Raw genomic sequence first — 21,262 nt, 5'->3', positions numbered from 1 at the left:
CTTGTGGAACTAAACTACACAGTTCTCCTCCATGTTAATTTCCTCCCCAATTCAATGAAACCCAGTCCGCAAAACATCTCCCTTAATTCAGTTTGAAGCGTTCTTTATTAAAACAAATAAGAAATCAAGCGACTGTAGATCGTCAAGTGAGTTTGTTTATAATCCACGCTGGAAGAGTCGCTGACGCTTCTTCATTACACAGTAAACTTACTACCTGTGCAGTTTATCATCAACTTTCTGTGCATTTAAAGCTTTTATCTGCCCCACTGCACCGAATTTCTAAAATGATGATACTACAGTTTGGACATGCATTTAAACTAGAAGTGCAGTGCTCTGCTCGTTTTCTTCTTGAAGTGAGTGATTTTACTCTGGACAGGAAACACCCTGTGCTAGCTTTAGCACACCTTTAATTTATTATCCTAGTAAAGTATGCAGCCTTTTCACATGATAGTTTAGTCTTTGCTCCCAGGATCATATAATACATACACATAAGACTAATTTGTGGTCTACATTTTATGTCTCACGTTTATAAATGGTTGCGACTAAACTCCTGTTGAGCACAGCTTGTTTTACAGAAGACACAGCGGTGTTCTGTCTCCTGCTGCACAAACATTACACTTTTACCCAATCAGCATCTGACAGTCTATGGACCTTACGTTTAGTCCCTGCTTGGCTCGACTTGGCCCGAGGGGGAAGAGGGTACCTGTCTGAAGAGGTCACACCAAATGCGCTAAAGCAGGGCTAAATCCAGTCGAGTAGAGCCGGTGCTAATGGAAAAGGGGCATATGTTTAGCATTCATTTAATTATGTTATGACCCTACAGATTGATACATACAGTTCCCAGTTGTGACCCAGTAGTTTATCGGGTTGTTCCATTCCTCTTTTGTTTATTTTTTAACATTGTTTTTGCTCATGCACCTCTATAGACATTTAGCACATCTCTGACAAAAACGGGTTTTGGACGGTTTTTCAGACATTCTTGTGCAGGTTTGCATGCACCCATTTGTTTTTGGGCAAGCATTTATCACACTTTGGGGAGTAAAATCTATACACACTCAAATTATGGGGATATTCCTCTTTTAGAGATATGGATTAAAGGAGATTAAGGTTAGAGTTTAGGTTTGGCCAGTGGCACAGTAACTGTGGTTAAATTTACGATCAGTCCCAGATGTAAATGAACATGAGCGCAATGTCCTCATAAGAATTGCAAACCCAACGTATGTGTGTGCGCTTGTGCGTGTGTGTGTGTGTGTGTGTGCGTGCGTATGTGTGCATGTGTGTGCACGTGTCTTGGTCTTCACACTCTCAGTATGTCTCTTCACATGCTTTGTTTGAGCAGAGAGAAACAGGTCCAAACGCCGCTGGATATGAGAAATATCATAAAACTAATAAAAACAATCCTGACTTCATTGACTCATTTGCCATTACATCATAGTTACATTTGTATATGCAAAACAGCAACACGGGGATGTCTGAGAGGCATCTACATAACATCCAAAGATGCTCTATCAAACTGGTAAACACTTGGAAATAATTAATACTTATTTCATGTTGATGCAAATATGTCCTTCAGCTTGTGTCGGTGTCAAATTGGGATATAATGGAAGCAGATGTGTGGTTTTGAGTTCATAAATGAATGGAGGTTTCAAATGAGGTTATGAAGTGTATTTTGTGCTGTGCTCCCACGTTGTATATTTACCAAAAAAGTCACAAAGAGCCCTTCAGCTCTCAAAAGAAGAAAGTAGCTTATACGTATTTGATTCTGCACTTCAAACACGCATGGGATTTCTCATTAAGATATCGTCAAAGCTCGCTGTGGGTAGTTTGGTTTCAGGCTGTCCTTTTTCATTATGGAAAACAGTTAGAGATTTTTAGTTCGCCAGGTGGACAGCATTGAGTAACACACACACACGCACACACACACACGCACACACACACACGCGCACACACACACACACACGCACACACGCACACACACACACACACGCACACACACACACGCGCACACACACACACGCACACACGCACACACACACACGCACACACACACACGCGCACACACACACACACACACACGCACACACGCACACACACACACACACGCACACACACACACGCGCACACACACACACGCACACACGCACACACACACACACACGCACACACACTCACACGCGCACACACACGCACGCACACACACTCACACGCGCACACACACACACACACGCACACACACACACACACGCACACACGCACACACACACACACACGCACACACACACACGCGCACACACACACACGCACACACGCACACACACACACACGCACACACACTCACACGCGCACACACACACGCACACACACTCACACGCGCACACACACTCACACGCGCACACACACACACACACGCACACACACACACACACGCGCACACACACACACAGTTTGTCACAGATTCGATGTCTAGGGAATGCTTACAGCGATGGGTTATTATGAAAGAGAGAGAAATAACAACTGCTGTCTAGTGGGAACAAAATGAAGGCATCTACAAAGACTGCTGTACTCAAAGGAGCTGGAGCATGTTGCCTCCATCAATGTGCAGGCATTTATTGGACAGGAAAGCTGAGCATAACATGGGGATGAGAGAGAAGGAAGATGCAGTAAACTGTCATGTGTGCCCTTCCATCACAGTCTGTCTGATACATTAAATCATAAATCCGATTTCAAATACATTTTAATTGCAACCTTATAATGAAATCAATTTTCCAAACACGTTCTTACTCTTACTTGAGTTGTGGTTACTCTACCCACCTCTGTATTTATTCTTCTAGTTCTAGTACCAAAAAAATACAACACCATCTCTGCCATGCTGTAATTACCCTTTCTGTTCCAGAGATTTTTGCAGTAATGGAAGAACCTGGGGGTGTAAATGATACACCTCAGTACAATCTGCGCCCTGGGAGTCCACAGTCAGACCCCTGCTGCGCCCGCCACCCCCTCACTGAGCTCAGTGTTGTTCAAAGTGAAAACATACACACAGAGCTGGAGCAACCTTTTTGCTCATGTGCACGTCCAATCTTCCTCCTATGCATATACGGTACATTTGAGACAAGCAAATCTGATTATTTTACATTACATTCATTTGATCAATTACTTTTAGTGATATATATTTCAGTGTAGTAGTGTTTTGTTTTTTAAGGATGTTTTGACCCATAGGCTTTATTAAATAGGACAGTACTGCATGATATGGGGGTGAGAGCATATTTATTTGAGTGGACAGTGCTACGCTGCTAGCCGCTGTGTGACAGACCTTAAGTGGCTCCTTCAGGTCTGTCTATTGAAACAACTGCGCCTCTTTCTCTGGAACAACTGCTGTGAAACACATAATTCTGGCCTTAAAATGTTCTTGCTCTACATGATCCTATCCTATTGTCTTTTGTAAATCAAGATATGAGCAATAATATCTGTTTAAATGACTATTAGAAAGGAGCGTGTACCACCTTGCACCCGATCGGCTCTGTGGTTGCCATCAAACGCAAACTCTGATTTCCAATTATGAAACTCCAAATTAGCTGCTAAAGATCACTCGACGCTGAGCCTGGCATATGTGCCGCTGCTAAGACCACTCTGCCACCACCGGGCAGCATGAAGTGGTTATTGAAATAATAATTTGAACATGATGAAACAAATCAAAAAAGTACCAGACTTGATGTCCGTTGGGTGTTTATATCTCCTTTTAGTGTTGTTTGCTGTTTCTTTATGGTTGGTTAGCATCATCTCTCATGAATCCTTCCTCTAGGTTAAGATTCAGTTTGTATTGAAGCACTTCATATATTTTAGCAAACATCTCTGCTCCCATGAGGTGTAGCACAGGAATGGACAGTAACGTATTTTGAGAATCATTATAGTACACATTATGTCAGATTTACTATTCATATCACAAGAGCTGTTGTCAGTGTACACATGCCATATTATGCACAATACATACTGTTACATAATTACTACTGATGTTTGCATGGATGATTTCAGATGTAATGTGTGTTTGTTTATTAATGTGTTGGCTGTAGCATTAGTTCCTGAATACGGAGAACAGTTTGAATACACTTCCATGCCTTCGACTTGCCAATGTTTCATCATAATTCCTAATATATTCCACTTCAAACAGATGAACTTGCCGTAACGGTTTATTGTGTCGTTGGTTGTAGAGTCAGATGTTTACGCTATTAAGAAACGGCAATACATATTTTCAGAGCGGTCCCAACACAGCACTAGTGTTTCAGGTTTGGGGTTTCCTCAAAGGGAGTATTCTTGACACTCCTGTGGTTGCCTTTTTAAAACAATTATTTCTATTTTGTTGCCACACGCTGTCACGGGCGACTCGACAGCGGCGGTCAAGTGCGATGTTCACACTTTAGACTGTAATCAGCAAAAGGTCAGAGCAGACAGCGTGTCAGTGTCCATCAGGTCACACAGGCTGCTCCAGTGAATCACAGCTGTTACTTAAAGAAGAATATTATGTACAAAGGATTCCCCAGAAGCCTTTATGGAAGAAATGATGGTTCAACATGAAATCTAATGTGAACTGAACAAGATAACGTGTATGACTGAACTGTGCTTTGGAGGTTAAAAGGTAAAAGAAACAATATGTCTGTTGTGAATTTTCTTTTAACATACCGTATAACCTTTGCAACTGGTGAATGATGATATGATATTTTTGGTAATATATTACAATTTTGACTGTAGAGGATAAATAATTAATATATTAGACTAATAAATTATGCTATCTGCTTAAGTGTTTTATTGTGCTCTTTTTTTTACCTTGTACAGCTCATGTTTTTTTATGATATGGTTCATTTGGAATAGTGTTCTGGATTTTATTGTGTCTGTGGCATAAAGTAGTTTCAATATATTTGTTTATTGTGATATTTTCTGCAACACTTGTTTCCTAGTTGACTGGATGTATTAGCTGCTTCATATTTGTGTATGGTTGTGTGTGTCATCTTTCATTGTTGATGCTGGGCTTTCCCATCTCCAACCTCCCAGAGGCAGCTCTTGCAAGGATGCACTAAGCCCCAGTAACTAAGCACATATTTAATCTAGGATTTATAGGTACTTAGCAATGGCAAGTAGAAATTGTCAGGCTTCCTGTAAAATGTAAAATCTTGTCAGGTTTGCCCTGTGGTTTCAAATGTAATAAATTGGATTCTAAAGTCTGCACTCCAGCTCTGGCATGTGCATCCTCGCTTTTAAAATATTTAGTATGTATTTTATTTAAAATTTGTATTGTCGTTATTTGTTTTTCATTAAAGGTGCCAAATAGATGCTAAATGCTAAATTATGCCAGTTTGTGTTCAAAAAGGATGCTAGTTCTGATGAGATCCATGCTTTGCTGGCCAAACATAAAGACTCCCAGTGTTTATAGATGACCTATTTACACACACCGCCACAACTGCATGTTTTCTTTTCGAAACACAGTTGAAACTAGGTGAAAGTGCTTGTTGTGGAGACATCTGGACACAGTCATCAGTGTTAAGGGATGTTAACTGTACCAATGATGTATGTCTGTGACTTGGAGGGGATTTTGTTTGCCCAACATATGTCATTAGGTCAGATACCAAAAATAGGGTAATTTGTAGACTCTTAAAAATAATTATCTCCCTGGACATCTGTTTGCCTGCACTTTGGATTCTTTGCAGCTGGAAGTGATTTGCAAGTGTTACCGCCGTAGCATCTGGTCAATGTTAATTTACAGGTGCTTTTCAGGAGTCCTGTTGTGAATGTGTTTTAGTGTCCAGACCACTCTAGCCACAAGCCAGCACCTATGCACAAAATCCATCAGGACAAACCATGAAAGCCATGCACATTCATTTGCCCACTCTCTTGATGCTGGTCCTCTGGGGGCGTGTGTTTGATGGACTGTGTGTTTTAAGGGGCCTTGCTCGTCCTTGAGTGCAGCAGAGGTGACGCCATGTGACTCAGGCAGTGACTCTGTAATGAACCGTGGGATGCTGCGAGTCGAGTGTGGCGACAGGAGGCATCCATCACACTGCTGAGAAGTTACACAACGATAACTTGTTATTTATTTTTTTGTGCTAAGATAAGACACCTGAATTCAGATCTGTTCATAACAGCACTCTACGAGGCTCAGGTGTAAGAACATTGTGTAAGAACATTGTGTAGGTTTAAAGGTCAAAAATTACGTTGAACACTATATTTTCTTTTTAAACTTCTTTTGAGAAGCTGAACATGTACAACCTAATCTTATGTAGAACTAGGGAACGATATTTTTCTGAAATAATTGGAAGCTGCAGTAACAACTCGTGTGTCCTGTTTGCCACAGTAAACATATTAACAAACCCTCCAGCTCAGCTGCCGTTAGAACTCATTTCCACATCCAAGTGTAATGAGTTTTCATTATTCTTTAATGACAAAGTTCAGGGCATTAAAAATGCTATAAATCCCACAATGCAAAAAATTACCCTAAAACCACCAAGACACTTAGAGCTAACTCACTTTGCACCAGTAACTGACAAAACTGTCCATGAGATCATCACCAGTCTGAGTTCATCTACATGCTGCCTCGATGTGTTACCCACCAGATTTCTAAAGTCTGCGCTGAACAGTTTGTTAGCACCATTCACTCACATAGTTAACATGTCGCTTCAATCTGGAACATTCCCAATGTCTTTGAAAACTGCGGTCATAAAGCCTCTCCTAAAGAAGAGCAGTCTTGATGCCGCAGTACTGAGTCATTACCGGCCCATCTCTAATCTGCCATTTTGGGGCAAAGTCCTTGAAAAGGTTGCTCACAGATTTCCTCTTAATAAACAACTCATTTGATGTTTTTCAGTCAGGTTTTAGACCTCATCACAGCACTGAGACTGCTCTTGTCAAGGTGACAAATGACATCCGCCTGAACACTGACACGGGCAAAGCCTCAGTCTTAATTCTGTTAGATCTGAGTGCTGCTTTTGACACTGTCGATCATGGGATCCTCTTAATGAAGATAAGTTTGTTATCTTAAGTTCGGGAGCAGGACCACGCCCCTTCCTACGCCCCTTCCTGCGGCTACACTACTTAATCATCCAGATCACACACACCTGTGTTCGTGATTTTCGTGCACACGCTCCATGGCGGCGGGAGCCTCGCTCGAAAACACACTCGTTCCCGACCTTTCTATGGATCAACTCGACCCCGTTCCTTTCGATGCATCGGCCCAGCACAGGCGAGCCACACCGGGCCATCCTCCACTGGTGTCCCACTAGGACCGGTCCGGTCCCATCAGCTGTTCTCACAGGCTCAGCTCTCGCTCACGGCCAGGCCCCGTCAGCAGACCAGCGTCCCACCTCGCATCACTTCTGCTAGTCCGGTATTGAGATCGTCGTGCGTCCTGCGCCCTCCTCCCAGCGCTCCGGTCTTTCCAGCGCCCGGGTCATCCCAGCGCTCATCCCACGGCCTCGCTCGTTAAGCGCCCACGGCGCGCGCTCGTCATTTCTCTCTACATTGACCGTCCACATGGACGGCGGCAGGTCTCCAGACCATGGCACCGTCATCAAATCATGATGTTTTAAACTTCTCTTTTGCGCTCACAATTCCCGTTAACTCTTGTTCCACTGCGGAGCGCGCTCTGCCCGGCCCACTTTCGCGGGCAGGAACGGCTCCTCCAGGTTCCGGCGTTTCATCTCTGGCTTTACGTCGCCAGGTTCTAGCGTTTCATCTCTGGCTTTACGTCGCCAGGTTCCAGCCTCATTCCTTCCATTCCTTTTCCTCCCGTCCTTTACCCTCGCTCTCGCGCGCTCTCTTCCCCCTTCCTCCTTCTCCCTCCCCTCGCCGGGTTCATGCCAGGCCCCGCTCTTATCCAGCGAAAGGTTGCAATTTTCTCTTCCTGGATCATTAGGCCTCACTTTTTCTCATTTATTTCTAAATTAAACCAAATCCGAACAAGTATGTCTCTTCTTTATGCCCCCTCTTTCATGCTCACTCTCTACCCCCTCATGCTCTCTCCCCCAGGCACCGGGATTGCCAGATCTCCTCCTCCTCGTCCTCCCCCTAACCATGAACTTTACCTTTACTAAATATTTCTCCCTCAGGCACCGGGATGCCAGACCTCCTTTTCGCCCTTCTCCCTAACCGTCAATACTACCTTTACTAAATATCTCCGCCTCAGGCACCGGGATGCCAGATCTCCTTTTCGCCCTTCCCCCTAACAATGAACACTACCTTTTACTAAACATTTCTACCTCATGCCCTCTCTTATGCTCCCCCTCGGCACCGGGATGCCAGATCTCCTCCCCCCCCTCTGTCTCTCATGCTCTCCTGACACAGGGTTGCCAGGTCTCTTATTTCCCCCATTTCTAACCCCCCCCCTCGGCACCGGGATGCCAGGTCGACTTTCTTTCCCCCCTTCTCCCCTCGGCACCGGGATGCTAGGTCTACTTTCTTTCCCCCTTCGGCACCGGGATGCCAGGTCTACTTTCTTTCCCCCCTTCTCTCCTCGGCACCGGGATGCCAGGTCTACTTTCTTTCCCCCCTCGGCACCGGGATGCCAGGTCTACTTTCTTTCCCCCCTCGGCACCGGGATGCCAGGTCTACTTTCTTCCCCCCCCCTCGGCACCGGGATGCCAGGTCTACTTTCTTCCCCCCCTCGGCACCGGGATGCCAGGTCTACTTTCTTTCCCCCCTCGGCACCAGGATGCCAGGTCGACTGCCTTTCCCCCCCTTCTCCCCTCGGCATCGGGATGCCAGGTCTACTTTATTTCCCCCCTCGGCACCGGGATGCCAGGTCTACTTTATTTCCCCCCTCGGCACCGGGATGCCAGGTCAATTTTCTTCCCCCCACCTCTAACCCACTCCCCCCCCCCCCCCCTTTCCCCCCGGCACCGGGATGCCATGTCTCCTCCTTCCGTGAGGTTCATGCAGCCTCTTCGCTCTTCCCTCATGCAGCCTCTTCGCTCTTCCCTCATGCAGCCTCTTCGCTCTTCCCTCATGCAGCCTCTTCGCTCTTCCCTCATGCAGCCTCTTCGCTCTTCCCTCCTGCAGCCTCTTCCCTCCTGCAGCCTCTTCCCCCCTGCAGCCTCTTCCCTCCTATCATGCAGCCTCTTCCCGCCTCTTCCCTCATGCAGCCTCTTCCCTCATGCAGCCTCTTCCCTCATGCAGCCTCTTCCCTCATGCCGCCGCTTCCCCCTTCGGGCACCGGGATGCCGCCTCTTCCCCCTTCGGGCACCGGGATGCCGCCTCTTCCCCCTTCGGGCACCGGGATGCCGCCTCTTCCCCCTTCGGGCACCAGGATGCCGCTTCTTCCCCCTTCGGGCACCGGGATGCCGGTTCGCCGGTCCGCCATGTTTTGGAGCCCTCCAAACAGCAGCTGGTTATACCAACTTTACCATGCAGATCATCCCCTTGGGACAAGCCCTGTATCTCCCACCTCCCGACCCTAACGTCTTCGGTTCATCACTCCAAAGCGTCGTCATTCTCATCCAGTCCATCAAGTTGCTGCTGCACTTTGATACACCGTTCTATCAGCCGGTTTGGGGGTTCTTTAAGACCAATGCTATAAGGATTGCTGTCTTCCTGTCGGGCCATTCATGTTCATGGCCGTCCAGTCCGATGACCCTGTATCATCAACAAATACATTCAGAACATTTACTACCGAGGTGGAACATCATCGACCCCAGTTCCTCCAACCTCAGCTACCACGTTTCACACATAAGCTCCGCTTCAGGTGCTTCAGTCTTCCTAGACCATCCAGCTCAGTTAACGTTCCTTCCATCATGGCTTCATTCTACCCTCACCACGTTTAACCTTAACTAATTACTTCCCATTCACCTTCGACTACCAGTCACATTGCAAGTACTCAAGCCTACCCGAGTGGCATCGACGTCTCTTCAGGCGCGTTCCCCTGCTCAGAGGCCGTCTTGTCCACAATAGTTCTCCTCACCCCGGTATCAAGGACCTCCAACCAACGCTTAAGTCTTCCCCTAAAACAGCAGGACTACTGTGGTAACACGATCTATTCCGAGCCCCTTTGCAATCCGTCCAGACCTTGTGCACTGGTCGTCAAGTGGCACTTCCCAACAGGACTCAGGATCTGGTTCATCCTTTACTTAAAGTCGTTCCACGCCTGGTCCCCACATTTCCTACCAAACTTTTCCCACATTGGCGCTGCCACATCTGCCTCCAGTTAAGGAGTCGTTGACCGCCGCATTATATCGTGGAGCACTGGTTCTCCATGACTTTCCAGGTCTATACACACCATTACCTCCTCGTCCTCCATTCTGCTAATCTGCACTGCCTCGTTAAGCTTCTTTTGGGGGTATCGAGGCCCGGGAGCCTTCAGCCCTCATCGCAAGAAGACCCAAAACGGCATCAACTTCGTACATTCGTGTTGTTCATGTTTCTCCCCTGCCAATAAACACCTTGCATCGTATCTGGGGCTGTGGTCCTTGCTAGTGAAATGAAGATAAGTTTGTTATCTTAAGTTTGGGAGCAGGACCACGCCCCTTCCTACGCCCCTTCCTGCGGCTACACTACTTAATCATCCAGATCACACACACCTGTGTTCGTGATTTTCGTGCCCCTTCCTCCCACCCTCTTTAAACTGTTCTAATTCTAATTCATCTCCTAGATGGGGGTATCGAGGCCCGGGAGCCTTCAGCCCTCATTGCAAGAAGACCCAAAACGGCATCAACTTCGTACATTCGTGTTGTTCATGTTTCTCCCCTGCCAATAAACACCTTGCATCGTATCTGGGGCTGTGGTCCTTGCTAGTGAACAGAGACTAGAGGACTGGGTGGGCATCACTGGCACTGCCCTAAACTGGTTAAGGTCCTATCTGGAAGACAGGAAGTACTTTGTTGAAATTGGTAGCTGTGTCTCAGACCACATGACCCTGACCTGTGGAGTGCCCCAAGGGTCAGTCCTGGGTCCCCTTCTGTTCAACCTCTACATGCTGCCGTTAGGTCAGTTGATATGCAGTGAAAATGTGTCCTATCACAATTATGCAGACGACACTCAGATCTATGTTTCACTATCGGCAGGTGAATATGGACCAAGTAGATTCACTCTGTCACTGCATCCAACAGATCAGTTTGTGGATGCAAAACAACTTTCTCCAGCTGAACTCAGACAAGACTGAAATAATCGTTTTTGGCCCACAGAAACAAAGAGAAAGTGTTAGCGGTCACCTCCAGAGTCTCGCTCTAAAACCTACAAACCAAATTAGAAATCTGGGGGTAATAATGGACTCAGACTTGAACTTTAATAGCCACGTCAAATCAATAACATCAGCAGCTTTTTACCATCTAAAAAACATTGCCAAAATCAAAAATATAGTGTCAAAACCAGATTTAGAGAGACTTATCCATGGGTTTGTCTCCAGTAGATTAGACTACTGTAACGGCCTGCTCACTGGCCTCTCCAAACGAGTTGTAAAACAGCTGCAGTACATCCAGAACGCTGCTGCTCGGGTCCTGACTAGAACCAGGAAGTATGATCACATTAGTCCTGTTCTCAGGTCTCTGCACTGGCTCCTATGGCTCAGAGAATAGACTTTAAAACAGCTCTGCTTGTGTACAAGTCTCTCCATGGCCTAGCACCAAAGTACATCTTGGATATGTTAGTGCCATATGAACCATCTCGGACTCTGAGGACCTCAGGGACCGGCCTCCTGCTGGTGCCCAGAGTCAGGACAAAACATGGGGAATCTGTGTTTCAGTTTTATGCAGCTAAAACCTGGAACAGTCTTCTTGAAGATGTGAGACAGGCTTCTACTCTGACAATGTTCAAATCTAAGCTAAAAACTGTTTTGTTTAGCTGCGCATATGACTGAAAGGATTTTTTCTTTGCACTCTTCTCTTTTGTTTGGGATTTTATTAGTTTAGACAATCAGTTGGATTGATGATTTTTGATTTAGTTAATTTTATTGTATTTCTGTTTCTGTAATTTCTTTGTGATTTGAATGCATTTTTCCTGCTGTGTGAAGCACTTTGAATTGCCTTGTGCATGAAATGTGCTCTACAAATAAACTTGCCTTGCCTTGCCTTGCCTTGCCTTTGAATAAAGAAGATATTATCAAGTCATCAAGTTTTTTATGTGACATGCAATGTGATTGCACCAATAGCAGATTATTTGCATTGTTGCTTTGTTACGAAATGTTTGGCCCATATTTTACTATTTGTAGTCTTTTTTAACGCAATCTATTGTCCAAAAACGAAATGTATTTTTATCTGACCGTTTTTGTCACATTTTGTCATTAAGACAGTTCAGTTACATAAAACTGGTCACAAACTTGAGAAATGCAATGTTTTAGACTATGGGATTGAAAGAAAATGAAAGAAGTCTCTGATGTTTGATCATGGTCTCAGTAATCATGAATAAACGTAATACTATCATTTGATAATTTAACATCCCTAGTCCACACCTCTCTAGTTTGTTCTGTTTCTCCCGGTTGCTCTGCTTTGCTTGCTTTGTTCTTTGGGGACAGAGTAGTTTGTTGTTGTGGTTGTGAGTAGCTGGTTTGTCGGAGTGAGTGAGCTGTGGTGAGATCTGGGTCAGTGTGTGCACAGCAGTCACTCCAACAGAAATATGGCACACTTTTAACTAGATCATCTCATATGGTCTGAACAAACTGCCTCTTTAATATTATACATCAATAATTATAATTCTTGACTCTTTTACATGATCTCCTGGACATTACAACAGCATTTGTTGCATCACAATTTTTAAAGAGAAAAATAGTCAGAAATTAGTAATTGGACAATGGCCACTATGTTTTGCCGTTTCAACTCTGCCATTTAGGCACAAATCAGTTTATTTATTATTCGTATACTCTGTTGCCAACTTCTGAGTGCACCTAATTGCACCCCTGTATTTTTTTCTAAATTGCTTGGTAATGGATAGCCCTTCAAATTAACAAAGCATTCTTTGATCAGTTTCCCAGTTCCCATTTCCAAAGTTTTTTCTTAGACGTTATAGCAGATCTGGAGCCGAGGCTCTTTGACTGTTTCTGAGTTAATGTCGTGTGTGGGAGAGCAACAGACTGTCCAACCGCTTTCTACATGTTCCTGCTCTATTGCTTTTTATTTATATAAACTCAATAATAGACAAATAATCGTGAAAAATATATATTTATATATACTATTTTGGCCATCACATATATCCTGACGTCTGCTTTCTCCCCCTTTATGTCTTTCAGGTGGATGGTGTACTGACCCTGCCTGGTACAGGCCAGGAGTCAGAAGCCCAGGGCCATGATTGGCTCCCCTGGCCCTGGTGGGTGTGCCTTAGTGCCATGGCTGAGGGTGTGGCAGTGGTTGCTGGCGGTGTCGCTGGCGGCCACAGTGACCCTGACGCTCCCAGGGAGCAGCTTGGCCTGCCCCCCTCGCTGCGAGTGTTCGGCTCAGCTCAGGTCGGTGTCGTGTCAGCGGAGGCGTCTCACCAACATTCCAGAGGGCATACCCACTGAGACACGACTCTTAGACCTCAGCAAAAACCGGCTTCACTGGGTACAAGCGGGCGACCTGACCCCTTACCCCCGACTGGAAGAAGTGGACCTGAGTGAAAACCTTATTGCTACACTGGAGCCTAATGCCTTTGCCACCCTGATCAATCTCAAAGTGCTCAAGCTCAAAGGAAACCAGCTTAAGTTAGTGCCATTAGGAGCCTTTGCCAAGCTGGGCAACCTGACCAGTCTTGACCTGAGTGAGAACAAAATGGTGATTTTACTCGACTACACCTTTCAAGACCTCAAAAGTCTGAAACATCTGGAAGTAGGAGACAATGATCTGGTCTACATTTCTCACAAGGTAGGTTCTCCAGGTTCAGAAATGGTATTCTTCGTGTTAATAATAATAATATGACAAGTATGCAGTATTTAATCACATCATACTCTGTACTAATAGTTTCTCAAATTTTCAGGCATTTGCTGGCCTGGTTGGGCTAGAGGAGCTCACTATAGCGCGCTGTAACTTGACATCCATTGCGGGCCAGACACTGTCATACCTCCGCAGCCTGGTGACCCTTCGCCTTCATCACCTCAGCATCTCAGCCTTAGAGGACCAGAACTTCCGTAAACTTTCCAACCTACGTGGGCTGGAGATCAATCAGTGGCCATACCTTGAGTTTATCTCCCCTCTGAGTTTCCAGGGCCTCGATCTGCACTGGCTCTCCATCACTCACACCAACATTACATCTGTCCCATCCGCCTCTTTCAAAAATCTCATTCACCTTACTCATTTAAACCTGTCGTACAACCCTATCTCCTCTCTGGAGTCCTGGGCCTTCAGAGACCTCCTGAGACTGAAAGAGCTGATCATGGTGAAGACTGGGTTGACTACAGTGGAGCATCACGCCATGGGAGGTCTACGACAGATCCGGGTCCTTAACTTCTCGTCCAATCACCTGCAGACTCTTGAAGAGAGCTCCTTTCACTCAGTCAACAGCCTGGAGACTTTACGAGTGGATGGAAACCCTCTGATATGTGACTGCCGTCTGTTGTGGATCCTGCAGCGTCGCAAGACCCTCAACTTTGACGGCAGAGTGCCGGTGTGCACAGGGCCGGTGGAGGTGCAGGGCGTCAGCCTCAACTCCTTCACCGACTCTGCACTCTTTGACCATTTCACCTGTCAGAAACCCAAGATACGCAACCGCAAAATGCAGCAGGTAGGACATTTGCGTGTATTTAAAAGATAATTAATTGTTGTTTTTTTTGCCTGTTTGACAATATATTATAAATATTTTAAAATTGTGAAGTCTGTAAGTACAGTTTTTAAACATACAGACAGTATATGTCAAATAAGACAAGTCTTGTTTCTTTATTCGATCTGTCTCAGGTCATTGCTCGTGAAGGGCAGCCAGTCAATTTCCTCTGTCGAGCTGAAGGAGAACCAACTCCTGCCATTGTGTGGATTTCCCCACAGCGGAGGCGAATCACATCTAAGACTTCAGGCCGGATCACTGTTCTCCCAAGTGGCACCCTAGAGATCCGCCACGCCCAGCTCATAGACAGCGGCACGTACATCTGCATCGCCAGTAATGCCGGGGGCAACGACACCTACTTTGCCACACTTACAGTCCGGGGCCAGCCGCTGGATGCTGCCTCAGCCTTTTTCCTCAACCGCTCATTGTACAGCGGCGAGTTCTTCAATGACACTAATATTAACAGCACACGAGTGTTTCTCAAATTCACCCTAGATCTGACCACCATCTTGGTCTCCACGGCAATGGGCTGCATCACTTTCCTGGGAGTTGTGCTTTTCTGCTTTTTGCTGCTGTTCGTTTGGAGCCGTGGTCGTGGCCAACGCAGGAATAACTTCACAGTGGAGTATTCTTTCAGGAAATCTGAGCCTGCCACCTCTGGCGCCTCAGGAGGGACCAGGAAGTTTAATATGAAAATGATATGAAACAACGCAGCCAGGGGTCCTTCGGGGGAGGCATGAGCACGTCCCATAAACGTGTATGACACACACAAACCCACACAGCCTACAACTTCAAAACAAGTCTGAAATGTTGCGGTCATGGCTCAGTTTAGTCATTGAAAGTCACCAAAAAGAAGCCATGACTCAAATTGATTTAATTGTAAAGAATCACCCCAATCTCTCTACCTTGCTGTGGTAGATGCTATTTGAATCCTGTGTACTTGGTAAGAATAAAACTGGTATAAAGAGAAACTGGGATGAGTTGTATCAAGGTTTCCTTTCATCATATATACTTTATTTCAGTATTTTTTTCTTAAGAAAAACCTTTAGCTTGAGGACTTAGTTATCATCCATAACTCATACTTGTAGTTTTCATCTTTCAGTGTCTGCCTTGTTACAAGCCATATGCATGGAGCGCTGTAGTTAAATTGCACAATTCACAGAATATAACACATTGTAGAATATTGGCAAGCTTACTTCATTTTTTTATTCTGACCAACAGTAAGGAAGTTTGTGCCGGGTCAAAACCACTTTTAAATGCATCTTGCATGTAAAAGAGCAGCATAATTTGGCATGTCTTGTTCGAGCGTTGCAACATTTGCTGTGTGCGTTTGGGACGAGTGCACTAGCCAACATCCATGACTGCCCATGTCCCAGTGGCTTTGGTGAGAAGCCCATCGGACATGGACTGCTATGGTAACCATAGTAACCAGGACAGAGGAGAGAGGTTGGGGTCTGGTTGGTGGTCGCACAAAAGTTCAATGTAAAAGAGTTTGAGAGGAACAAAGAAGTCAGTGTGACCTCTCCTCTCAGTCGCCTCAATCACAAACCCAGATCGTGGCCTTTTATCAACTGGGGAGACCCAGTGTGGCCCCGGCCCCTCCCTCCTCTGTGCTGGTCAATGCCTGACCTTCAGTGCTGCCCAGGGGGAGCAGCGTGGAGCGGCAGGCCTTCTCAGAGGCAGACAGGTGACTGAGCTCAGTCTGTTATGCACACAACCATTCCAACACATGATACAACATTCACATTCAACGACCCTTTTCTCAGGAAAGGTGAAGTCACGAGCCAGACTCTATTTGTTACTCTGGGAGACTACATTCCAGCAATACCCTATGTAGAGCCATAAAACCAAAAGAGAAACGTGTTTATTTGTGACACCAAAAGCCATAGTATGAAAAGATATTTTTTCTAAAGTAGATTGTGCATGATTTTGTTATTTAATAATGATTATTGCTACTGCCATCTGTCATGAAGACTAAAAGACCATGTGCTGTCTTTGGGCTACGTAATTGAGGTCCATACACTCAGAAGATACATACCATATAAAAAAACATGTGAATAGACAGAACACTGTCTGCTGTGTGTCTCTGAATCTGTCAGTGTGCAAATGTCTCTGCCCCCCTAGCCCAGTGCATCCCCCTACTCACCCCATCCCTAAAAGCCCCCACTGGGTCCTCCTTTGGGAGGGGTCCCTGGCTGGAGACCAAGAATTCAATGTAAATGAAATCGTGTAACCCTACCCACGCCATGTGCATTGTATAGTGGAGAGTAGTACTGTGATTTTCATCCCAAAAAATACTAAAGAATTGTGTTTTGTTGCTTCTCGTTTGTCTTTGATTTTGTTTTTTGGAGTTGTTGTTCTCTGCTACCTTTTGACTGTTCAGCTGTTGTCCTCTATGTGGCGCTGCTCTATTCTCAACTGTTCTACAGGTGAACATGTGCAAACATGCTGCGAAAATACTCATTTCCTAATGCATTAATTTGAAATATATTTGGCATAACAAAAACTAAAAAAGCAAATACATTTTGCACAATAAAGTTTCCCCCAAAGATTCACTCAGTGCAGACATAAGCCTATTGATTTCTGATTAATCGTGATGATTGAAGCATGTTCAAAATAAGATGCTTGGCTTCTTTCATTGCTTACTTCTGAAAATGGTTTGGGGTTATATTTTAGGCCTCACTGTGTGTAAATGTAAGTGTAAACATAAGGGACTACACTAAATCTAATCTTATTTTGTGAGTTAAGGTGGAATCAGACTCATTATCCAGTCCTTTAGTGCGACTTAGAATGAAAATGGTGTTAGACTGATTCATCTTGTACTGCTTGTTTCCATTAGGGTGACTAGAGCCTATCTCAGTGACTTTGGGCCTTAGGCAGGTCCCCCCAGCTCATCGCAAGGTTAATGTTAGATGTCTTTCATTAATACATTAACTAAAAAAGAGTGGAAGAAGATTAAAGTCTAGATTTCCTGGGCACTGGGGCTTATTCAGTCTTGTATTTTGCACATAGTAGCCACTCACTTTGTTGAGAGACCATTTTAACTACTAACTAAACCATAGCTCCCTTTGAGAAAAACATTTTTGGGGGTGGGCTTATGCAACTGTGATGCATTTGTCAGTTGTTATATATTCAAAACTATTTTCACAAAGAAACAAAGTGGCCTTGTTCAGACTGTTCCCTGTAGTGTTGAGAATAGAACATACTCTTCATGGACCTTGGCTAAACAAACCCCTCTGTCTTTCCATCCCTGTATTTCTGTATTAGGTTTAGAAGACATTGAGAATGTCCGTAGTGATCGTCGATGCTGTAATCGTGTAAACATCAGTCACAGGTGTAATGCTTTCGATGAGGGTCTTTCATTTGGGTCAATATATTTTGCTACTTCTGCTCTTTTCTTTACCTTAATTTCCAAACCCTGCTGCTCCTGTTCACAGTAGAGTATAGGCTGGATTATGGTTGTGTGGTAGTAGACACGTAGAACGAGTGCTTGGTGTTGTTATGATGTGATATGAACTAGCTTCCGCTGGGACAGCAGAGATTTAAAATAACAAAGGGGTGACCCAGGTTCCCTGAAGACATTGATTCCTCACTTCATTATTCACTTTTGGACTATTCCAGCTCTGCACAGTGCCGCTTCTGGATGAAACTCTGGATATTGAATCCCACCAACTGTAAGGATTCTCCTGATTTCTTCTTGGAAAGTTGTTTATGGCTGGGCATTTTGCATAACATCCTGGAGTAATTTGAATAAATCAGGCATAACATTTGGACTGACTTAATCTTAATTGAGCAGCACAGATTTCATATATTTATTAGTAAGTAGTAAGTGGGTTTGACAAGGGCTAGTTTTGAAAATCTTGGCATTATTTAGGACTAAGTCATCAGCGGTGCTGCAAAAGTAGTCTGTAGATACATGGTTAGTTTCATGGGACAGCATATAGTCCTAATATTATGTCTGATCTGTGTGTATTGGTCAAGGTTAAAACAAGCATAACCATTGAAGTGAAATTTGTTTTTTGGTAATTCAGCTTTAACTTCATCAAAGGCCAGATTTATATTAATAATTATTACTGACAAACATTTCTTGTGCTGCTCCCATCACAAGAAAATGCCAGCCCCCCGCTACTCTCCTGCCAAGACATGGCTCTGCGTCTTTATAGATTCTGTGGACCTTCTTCCAATTTGTCTCTGAGCTTTGAGAAACTAGAGATCTCATACGTTTCACAATAATCCTTGCCATGTCAAGAGATAACATTTTTACACTGCTTTGGGTGGTGAAAAAATACTGCTGGGTATATGATTGCTATCACCAAAGCACAAAAGCATGTTCACATTTCACAAATTCTACAGCTATGCCTTCATATTTTGAGTCAAAGTGACTCAATATTAGCCCGTAATGAATCCACATTCTGCTTCAGACCAACAGCTGCCTGTCTGATTGGATTCGTCTGGATTTGAACGATCAGAGCTGAGAGCAGCAATAATTGGATGAGGGAGACGTGAGCGCCCTAATTGTGTGATAATTTGGTTTATTAGACCTATTTCCAAAGTGCTCCACTGAAAGCCCAAAGTGCTCCACTGAAAGCCCCATCTTAGTGTAGGTTTGTGCAGGCTACTGTGCACCCACTATTCCGTTGTAGCCTACTCCATTGGAGTATAATGCAAATGACATTTGTATCAATTATCTGGCCTAATTGTTTGGAAGATATTATTGAAAGATATATGCCTCATCATTTTAACCTTGACCAAAAGACTGTCATTGGATGTAAGTGTGTGACATGATTGCCCCCCTGTGGTCACAGTGAGTAACGGCAACAAACGGTCGGTTAAATGTGCAGAACACGCACATGCGCAGAGTGAGCTGACTATTAGCCATAGTGCAATGTGCATGCAAGTCAGTGCCGGTCTCATATAGGGCCAGACACTTAAAATATTTATATAAGAAAGCCGGATTTTTTTAAGAACAGCACAGAAAAATACATTATTGCAATTGTGCAATTTTGCACAATTAGCCTAGCTCTCAAGCAAGTCATTGTCCCTATCCTAAAACACACGTTTGTTAGACAAGTGAGCTAACTAAACTACGTCATAACGAAAACGGCCCAAAATACCCCCCAAAAAAACAAACAAATCCACACCTTAAGCATCAATTGTATAATTACAATTGCATTTGGACGACCTTGGCACAGTTAATCTTTAGTATTGCAGCTTCTACCACACCACATTTACACCAGATTTAAGAGACTCTCAGCTCCTTTTTTTCTGGTATTAGCTGGATTTATCTATGCATGCTTTTCATATTTCAGACCAGTCTTGCCAAACTCTCATCCAGACGCTGGTGCCATGGGACTGCACCGGAAACATGTGTGATGTAAAATGACAACTGCAAATGACACCGTTGTATTTGTTTGTTTCACATGATTGTACTATTAACCCTATACTCATCCGATCTGCTCTGGTGCACTGTGTGTGGAGTGATTGATATTCCAAGCAGGTTGGTGGGACTGATCAATGCTGTGTGGTGATAGGATTATTAATGGCAAACTTCCATTGATCTGCCATGAACCGTGTCATTCCTATAATCCCTCTGGAGTATGAGGAGCTGGTGCGCACTGTTCTCAGATCTACTCTATACTTGGCACTCATTCCTGGGTTTGCACTTTTTAAAACGAGATGGTGCCAGTTTGTTAAGTTTTCCAGATCTGAGAATAACACTGCACACCGTTTATTCCTCCTCCTCCAAAGAGAAGTTTCACATTGCCCTGTTTATTTGTACCTCTCTCTCTCTCTCTCTCTCTCTCTCTCTCTCTCTCTCTCTCTCTCTCTCTCTCTCAAAATCTGGTATCAAACTCGTATAAACTCTTCAAACCCAGGAATGAGTGCAGAATATTCCATGCGCAGGGCAAATGTGCTTTAAGTTTGGAGATTGCGATAGACTGCCATAGAGACTGTTACATAGCCTATTGTACCTAGTAAATGGTTGAACATGGATCCTTGGACGTGAAGAGCACAAAATGTATATAGATCTATTAGCCATATCATGTCATCTAATCTGTGTAGACTTTTTGCCATGTCTGACAGAGGAAATGACTGTTTAAATGTAAATAGTGTAGTAATAGAATAATATAGGATTTTAAGTTCTGCTTCTTCAGTCCAGGGTTCGGCCTCTGTCCTGGTCAGTCCCATGGCTGCTTGGTGTCAGAGAAAGACAATACTGCACTTGTAAAAAAAAATGCATTACTTTTTTTTAAATACATGTTTTATATAGTGTCTGTCTGTAAAGGAACGCCTTTTCGTCATAAAAGCATGATGTGACTCTCACAAGTGTTCTGTCTTGTGTCAAATGTTGCCTTCAAAAATATTTAGCTACATCATTATGTTGCATGTATTTATATTTATTTATATTTCTAAAATAATAATAATGATAATAATGCATTCATGTCAAGTAATTCACAAAAGCATTTCACAAATATAATAAGATATTTAATGTATTTTTCTTCTATTACAACTGAATTGCATTGTTCCATAATGCTCAAAATTTTATTTATGATGAATAAATTCAAGA

At 44.2% G+C, this 21,262-nt stretch overlaps 1 protein-coding gene across 1 annotated transcript in view; it reads left to right on the top strand.

Moving 5' to 3' along the window:
- Positions 1-17,012, top strand: part of lingo3b (leucine rich repeat and Ig domain containing 3b) — a 32,582-nt gene extending 15,570 nt beyond the window's left edge. Inside the window, exons 2-4 of the mRNA XM_072441315.1 lie at positions 13,193-13,802; positions 13,915-14,658; positions 14,829-17,012. Coding sequence (XP_072297416.1) covers positions 13,248-13,802; positions 13,915-14,658; positions 14,829-15,398 — 1,869 coding nt within the window. The 5' untranslated portion in view covers positions 13,193-13,247 and the 3' untranslated portion in view covers positions 15,399-17,012. The remainder of the gene's footprint in view (positions 1-13,192; positions 13,803-13,914; positions 14,659-14,828) is intronic.
- Positions 17,013-21,262: the final 4,250 nt, after the last annotated feature.

This window comes from Eucyclogobius newberryi, unplaced genomic scaffold (genome assembly GCF_026437365.1).
Source record: "Eucyclogobius newberryi isolate DKJ021-1_F unplaced genomic scaffold, fEucNew1.0.hap1 SCAF_12, whole genome shotgun sequence".
Lineage (NCBI taxonomy): Eukaryota > Metazoa > Chordata > Actinopteri > Gobiiformes > Gobiidae > Eucyclogobius > Eucyclogobius newberryi.
Note: the sequence above shows the minus strand (reverse complement) of the source record. Positions and strands in the feature narration are given on the sequence as shown.